Here is an 8,230-nt window from a genome sequence, read left to right as displayed (position 1 = left end):
GGCTGGGTTCGACTTGGCTCGGTTATATTCGATAAAACCTTGTGTTCGGCTCGATAGTTAACGAGTTCAAACTCGAACACGATTTTTTATTTGTTAAAAAAGCCCTGCTCGGTTCGATTCATCAGAAAAAAAAAGTAATACTCAGCTCGGTTCATGAACAGCTCTGCATGTACACCATCTTTTCAGTTTACACGCATTAATTATGACAGGTCGAGAGCGTTAATCACCAATTCCGAATTGGTCATAGTCAAATTGCTTAAAGACTACACAGTTATCTAAAAAATTTCATATCATCATACAGTAAAAAATTTAGAAAATACTTGTTAAGACATAATCAAAATTAATTTAAGAGATCGCCATCGGAGACTCGGTTTTTTTTTTTTTGCCACAAGACTCGAAATTTATTAGAAATTCTTACATATGCCATGCGTACCCGCCACCGGTAACATGAAAAACGTTACTGTACTTTTTTACAACAAAACTAAACTAAGTAGTTCCTTTCACAAGGTTTTATTTAGAATTTAGCTAACAGGACATTTATATGTGTTCAACCAAGTACTAGATCTCCTTAAAAGCCTATAAACTGGCTAGCCTCTTCAGCCACATCCACAACAGATGACAACAATGTATTGTCCGAGTTTCTCATCGAACAATTAGCCCGGATTTCACCCTGAGTTCCTGTCAATACATTCAATTGCCCCATCTTTAACATGCCAATCACAAACTTCTCGAAGAATAAAGTCTGGTTAACTGCAAAACTTGTAACAATGCCACGAGTCCTACTATCGGTATACAAATCTTGGTCCGAAGTAAACAACCCCTGTCGGTTCATGAGATCAACATAGTACTTATTATCAAACACATTTGGACTTCGAATATCTTGGAACACTGTCGCATCAACTTGTGCATTTTGAGGGCATGTGGTTTTGAGGTTTTTAGCAAACGTTTGGTCCATTGTAGGGTCTTGCGGATACAGACGTCCAGTGAAGGAACTGCAGTGGCTTATACCAATGGTGTGGGCACCAGAGAGCGCGACTGCATCAGTGGCATCTAAGTTTTTCCTGGCAAGACGACGGAGGACTTCAGTTGTATTGGCATTTGGACCAACAAGGTTGTCTAGTGTGGCCTGACTTGTTGCGAAGTTGAGTCCATCTCGTCTTCCTAGTGGCACTTTGTAATCTGGTCCACCGGACTAGTTTATCATATTGAGCAAATTGTGAGATTGTATTTTAATAGATATGTATGAAACATCTAAATTTATATGCAATTTTCTATAATATCTTCACACAGAATATTATCAACTCATTTAAGGTATAAACATAAGTATGTTTTAATACCAAGACAATGAGATTGATACAAGATAATTACTACCTCAAAACGGCAATATAAATGATGATTTTTTGACCCCTGAGGTTGGGCTGAATAAAGTCTATAAATTAACCAATAAAATATCGATGTTTCTTTAGTCGAAAAATGAGAAATATACTACTTGATTTTGCAGAAGAGAGGCACCAGTGGTGTCATTTTCTAGATTGCACAAAACTAAAAAACTGTGGTGAGTATTGTCATTTGGAAATTGCTTGATCATTTGTTGAAAGAGATTAATATACATTTGATATTCGGATAAGATAGTGCATGCATGGGGTCTTCAACAAAGGGGTGAAAAATAATTGGCTGGCAAACTTTAGACAAATAATAAGTGGGCTGAAAAGGAAATGCAGGGACATATTCCATGTGTTAGGCACAAGTTATAAAAGCTGGACATAGTAGTCTCAACTAGAAAATTTAATACTACAATAATTGACAGAAGATGAGGGACCATTTGGACTTGTGTGATACAATAATATAGAATTCAGGGGGGTTGATTTGATGGTAGTAATTAAACGTAGTATTAAGATAGAAAGGGTGTTAAGCGTTGTACCAAAACAACTGCATCACGGGCTGTGAGAGCGGTGATATCAGCGCATGACACAATTGCACCGCAACGCCTGTGCACCTGTCTGCGAATGTTGTCGATAATTTCAAATGCCTTGGGCCTTAGAGTTAGATTTGGAGGTGCCTCCTGCTCACTCGGTCCACTGGCCGAGCCATCAAGCAATACAGATGCATCACATCCCTGCAGATTAGTAATCATCATTTGGAGGTGCCTGTGCACTGATTTAAAGCGTCGACTAAAATAGTATGTACTAGCAATGATCATTCATAAAAAAGAACTGGAGTTTGTAACATGACCCTGACGACTATGAAATGAATTACATATATATAGAAAAGGTACCTGAACAAAACAATCGTGGAAGTGCATGCGAAGTAAGCCAGCAGCTTGGCCGATATCTTGAGCAAAGTCTTTCTCAAGTTGTTTCCTGACAATGGATTCCAACCTTGGGCAAGTCGTGTCAAAGAATGTTAATGAGAGTCCCTTGGTTACAGGTGGTGTTTGTGCTTCCGAAACATACAAGTAAGAAAGTTGCAATAAAATGAGCAGAGAGCGAAGAGAAGCAGAAGTTATTGATGCCATTTTGGTTTTAATATATGTGTCTTTTTTGGTTGTTCAATACCGGATTTATATAAAAAATGCAGCCAAAGACTTGAGGTGTTCTAGTTGACTAGTCTTAATATATCTAGTCTTTTTTGGATAAATATATTACTTATTACATGCACGTTCTCTCTTTGATGAAATGTGCAGAGCTTTTGTCTTTTTTGTCATCTTGTAAAATTAGCATCTACACTTTCTCGACCTGTCAGTTTTACATTTTACTGTAAACACATTTTGCAAAACTATGGGCCTGCTGTGTTTCTCTCTGTTACAGTTTTTCTTTGGTTACTAATAATGATTTAAATGTTTTTCAAAGTTTTCCGCTTTTGCTAACAATATAGCCAGGATAATTGAACATGTGTCTAATCCTCAAATGATCCTCCACCAGGCTAGCTAGTTGGTTCAACAAAGATTCGAAATATAAAGTTAGACCTTTAAATTTCAACACTTTGAACATGAAAGTAAAAGCATGTCGGATCTTCATTCCGGTTGAATTCTAAATTGTTAGCTACAATTCTTGATATGATTTTCATTCTATTTTGTCAACTGCTGTGTATGTACATAATATAAATGTTCTTGTTCTCAGTGATAATTCGATCAATTTCTTTTTATTAAATAAATTGTAATTCGATTAATTTCTTTTTACTAAATAAATCAATCAGAGCGTGATGAGATAATTAAAGTGATTAATGATTTATCTCTTATCGTCTTAAATTCTGGGTTTAGGGTTCAATTCTCGCTCACTCCCAAATTTATTAGAACAGATACTCAGTAAAATATAAATTGATCAAACTTATCAACATAAAAAGAATAATTCCTCGTATTTAATGTCGTTGTTCAATTCCTGCTATGAAAGTTATGTGTCTGCAAAGGCTCAAACGGGCACTGCCTCTAATATACCCATGCCAGAGTACTCATCTGCCTTTTTCTCGTCCCTTCTTGGATCCATTACGAAAAATTATCAAGATTGTTAATAGTTATAACCGTGTTCTAAAAATCCATCTAGCCGGCACGGCGGCGCCTAAGGCGGTGGTAAAACGCCCCGACTCGAATCTAAACGGTGATTTAGACGTTTTTTTCAAAAAATCGGATCGAAATCGGGATTAGGCGGGCTAGGCGGTCAAAAATCGGTCCTAATATATTTATTTATAATTTTAAATCATTAATTTCATAATTTCACATAATATCATGTCAATTTATAATATAAAGTATTGGTAAGAAGTAATAAGTAATCTAATATATTTATTTTCTCACTTAAAATATAAAAATAACATATTATAATTAATTTAAAAGTATGAATTAAAATCTATACTATACTATAATAACCGGAATGACCTATAATTTATAGTTTGGTTGACCCTCATTTTGGTTATCCCTTTCCATCACGACCGTTCGATCTTCTTCACCAAATAATCAGAGCCGTTAGATGCAAATACTAAAAAATACACTCTACAAATTCTCAGGTTCGAATCCCGTCAACAACAAACATTTATATTATTATTTATAAAGATATATATAAGTTCTCATGTTCGAATCCTGTTAACAACAAACATATATATTATTATTTTTATAAGGATACATATAAGTTTTCAGGTTCAAAAGTCACCAAGAACAAATATTTACATTATTATTTATGAATAAGATCTCATCAATTATATATTTTCTATTCTATTTGAAATTAAATTGAAATTATACACAATAAAATTATAATTATATAATCATTATTTAATATTTTAATACTTATATAAAATTTTAATAAAATTATATAAAATAGAAATGAAAAAATATAAATATTAATAAAGATCCGTGCATCGCACGGGCCGTAAGCTAGTATAGTTAATAATGTAAACTTAATAATTAGTACATAATGCATGTCAAATATGTAGATATTGTTTAATATCATTCTAATTTTTTTTTCAAACAAATATTTGACATGTTGATCATTATATAATTATAAAAATTAAAAATTATATTTATATTCTTCCGATTAATGTTTCGATTAATCGGTCCGATTAATTTCAGACTTGCCGATTAATCTCTCGAAGGTACCCTCACCGTCCTGACACGCCTAGCCATTTTTGAAACATCGGTTATAACTATAGTTTTGATATTATTTTTTGGGTATGTTACCAAGGTCATAACTTCACAACAGTACCATATCATTCAATATAGTTGAAATCCGCACGAATTTTGGACATATTCAATAAGACACCATTATAATGGAGTGATCTATCCATAGCATAAATAATGCGAGACAACTCGAACAATCGATCGGATCGGCTAAATCTGTACCGCTCAAAGTTAAACTTTCAGATTTTTATTGATTAAGTACAATTTAATATACATTATTCAAAAAAATAATACAACTTCGTTCAAGTATAGTTATATAAAACATGGTGTCCTAAACGAATAAATAGTACTTATATTTTATATATTACTCCTTCCGTCTCTAAAAACGTTTCATGTTTGTGTTATACAAGTTTGTCAATACACAATTTTGATTATTAATATCTTTAATTTCGTATTAGTATTAAATATAAAAATTTTGTTATATTAAAAAACTCATAAATACGAATCCAACAAAATCACGATTATGTTTGATATTATAGATTAGACGTAAATTAGTAGTCAATCGTTTAACATGAACGGTACAAAAAGTCAAAATAGGAGCATAGTTTGGAACGGAGGAAGTATATATTTATATGACAATGCAATATAAATTATAATAAAAAGAAGAGGAAATAAACGAATTGTGACCGAATTTAATCTTGTTTAACACCTTGGGGCCGGAATTTTAAATTTATAATATAGTGATAGGATAGTATTTTTTTTAGAAAAGGTAGCTAAGAACTACTATTACGAAAAGATTAAATATTTTTCTAAAAAAAGTGACACGTAGCCACATTTTTAAGAATAAAAAAATATGGTCAATATATTATATATTTAAAATTTAGGCCACTAAAACACTAAAGGGGGTTAGGTTCAGCCACCAATTTATAATTTATAAAAAAAAACTTAAAAATTAATTAATTGTTACCCTACAAAAGCTTTCTATCCGAATTAAATATTCTCAACTTACTTTTTTTCACTCTGCCTTTAATACTCTCATTGACGCTGCAAGAAAACGTAAAAAAAAATAATCGATAATTCTCATGAGAACTCTTATAAGAGAAATTTTTAATTACCTTTAATTTTACAAGGTAAATCTTAAATTCAAAAGTATTTTTTTGAATTTACAAAAAAAATAAAAGAAAAACTTTTAAAATTTTAATTTCAATCAAAAAATTATGTGTTACATCATACAATTGTTTATATAGGATAATAATCTGTAAAAGAAATAAAAAATTATATTTAAAATAAAATAATAATTAAAGGCACCATGATCATGGAGTTTGAGTGTGAGTAAGTAATGTAATCCATCTTGCCATAAAAAATGTGTTGTTGTATTTTTCAGTCTTAATAGGTTCATGCAATTCAACGGTATATGCATGCCATCATATATCTATTAACAACCATACCTTCCTTGATGTGATAATACATTAGCTCTTTTTGCGTTTATCACATCATCGATTATCATCGAAATCCTCCCTCATTCCCTAATCAAATTTGATAAAAAAAATTAATAAACAAATTTGATCAAAAAAATTAATAAGTAGAAATAGATGTGACGCCCCCCAATCCGGGGTCAGGAATTTAGGAGGTCACGCCGTCTTGAATCATGTTTTAACACTTATCTTGAAAAACAATATAAATATTCACATATTTACGGCCCCACACTTTCTATTACTCACACACACATGTTATTATCTTGGAAAGTAAATAATACATTACTAGAGTTCTTAAATCCACAAAGTGATAGTTATTACAACCAAAAAGTAAGTAAGTTTTTCCACAGATGTAACCTTTACTTAAGGTTAGATCGGCGGCCAAATAAACATTTTTTCATAACTACCTTATTGTTGGAACCAGTTATCTTCCGACCCAGTCTTCGTCCAGATGAATAGACTTCGGCAAGCATGGCAAGTTCTAAACTCTTAAATTCACTTTCGATTCATTAAAGATTAATACGCTATCTTATAAGTTCACGACGCTCATAAGACGAATAAGCATAACCAATACTAGGATATCATACAATCACCACACACTAAGGCATCGAAACAAATTAACTAAAGAATTCCATAAATAAATCCGCTAGAACCCCACGATAACGATTAGCCCATAATCGGACTCATCATCAACGTGGGTTCCGATGAAAGTATGGTATATAAAATGTAGTCTTTATAATGAATAAGTAATAAGCCAAGTACGAAACAAGAGTATAGGTTCACAAGCAAGAAAACTAGCATCCAAAGTTACAACTTAAAATAAAGAATCACAAGTATAAACTAGATCTTCTTCGTCTTGGTTGAATTGTGTTTTACGGTCTTCTTACGCATTCTCCTTAAGCTCTGGTACGTCTTGTTATAAAAAATGACCTTAAGTTATGTATATAGCAGCCCATGCAGATTAGAAGTCTTCTGGGTCAAAATCAGAGCAGAAACAGGATTCTTTAATCTCGACATGGCGAGTCTTCTGGGTCAAAAGCAGAGTCGAAACAAGATTCTTTAATCTCGACCTGGCGCGGGCGCGTGCTTGACCAGTGCGGGTGCGCTTGACCAGTGCGGGCGCGCTGTACTTCTGCCATCCTGGCGCGGCCACGTGCTTCTACAGCGCGGGCGCGCTGACTCTCTGTAGAATTTTTTGTCCCTTTTTTTTGCTGATTTGAGTTGGTCTTTTCACGAGCTTTTATTCTAGACACCATCCGAACATAATATTACCATCAAAACAATGGAAATTCACCTGAATTTATGATAAATGCCTGAAATGCAAAACACTACAAAAAACACATTAAAAATACTAACAACTTGAGCACAAATCATCAATTCAAAGCTTTACGGAGCGTTATAAAGTGTCATAAATGCCACTCAACAACGTATTCGGACCATAAATATTTTCAATCTTTATCGGCCCAAGCTGGCTTAATGGGCCTAAGAAGATGGGCTTTCAACATGACCCTGGGCTTCGGTAAGGGGGACGCCTGGGCGAAGCCCAATTCTTTCAGCCTAACGACCATTTCTCGGATGAACCCTAGTCTTTGAGATTCCCAAGGACCTTTGGACAGAGTAGGTGCCGCTTGGGGAGTCGCGACCTCCTTAATGATGACAGCTGTCACGCCTCGAGATCGTAACTGCCATCCTACCGTTGAATCTCAAATGTTTATAATCTCAACTGTGGATTTCAAATCCAACATTTCTTAGACCAAGCAACTTAAACACCGCACCCCTGGATCAATATAAATACTCCTCCTTTCCCATTTCATTTTTTATATCTTTCCTAACTCAACTCTATATTTTCAGAGCAAAATAAACTCTTAGCGACACGGGCAATTTCAAGTCTAAGTCTCTTCAATCGCCATATCCAGCCTTGCGCACTTTGAATACAAGTAATTGAAGCTTTTATCTTAGAATTTTGTCTTTTGATTTCCCTTGCATACATGTTGAGTTTTATGGGGTTTACTCGCCATTCCGTGAATTTGGGGGTTTAGCCTTTGATTGATGTTTCTAGGTATTTTAGGCTAGAATTTCGGGGCAGTTATAACATTGTCACTGGCCTTTTTCTCCCTTTTTCCCTTTTTTAGAGAGAGTTTATGGAACTTAA

General features: G+C 33.8%; 1 protein-coding gene across 1 annotated transcript; it reads right to left on the bottom strand.

Moving 5' to 3' along the window:
* Window positions 1–482: 482 nt before the first annotated feature.
* LOC141712938 (peroxidase 12-like) lies at window positions 483–2,542 on the bottom strand. Its single transcript, XM_074516069.1, has 3 exons — window positions 2,276–2,542; window positions 1,922–2,116; window positions 483–1,192 (listed from the first exon to the last, which is right to left on the bottom strand). The coding sequence occupies exons 1-3, from the start codon at window positions 2,513–2,515 to the stop codon at window positions 569–571; spliced, it is 1,059 nt and encodes a 352-aa protein (XP_074372170.1). The 5' UTR covers window positions 2,516–2,542; the 3' UTR covers window positions 483–568.
* Window positions 2,543–8,230: the final 5,688 nt, after the last annotated feature.

This window comes from Apium graveolens, chromosome 3 (assembly GCF_009905375.1).
Source record: "Apium graveolens cultivar Ventura chromosome 3, ASM990537v1, whole genome shotgun sequence".
NCBI lineage: Eukaryota > Viridiplantae > Streptophyta > Magnoliopsida > Apiales > Apiaceae > Apium > Apium graveolens.
This window is presented reverse-complemented; position numbering and strand designations above follow the sequence as displayed.

Excerpts from the sequence above, each read along its gene's own strand:
- LOC141712938 (XM_074516069.1), bottom strand. The coding sequence starts at position 2,515 with ATGGCATCAATAACTTCTGCTTCTCTTCGCTCTCTGCTCATTTTATTG. Across the intron at positions 2,117-2,275 it reads TCCACGATTGTTTTGTTCAG|GGATGTGATGCATCTGTATT; the intron begins GTACCTTTTCTA and ends ACTAATCTGCAG. Across the intron at positions 1,193-1,921 it reads CCCGTGATGCAGTTGTTTTG|TCCGGTGGACCAGATTACAA; the intron begins GTACAACGCTTA and ends ATGATAAACTAG.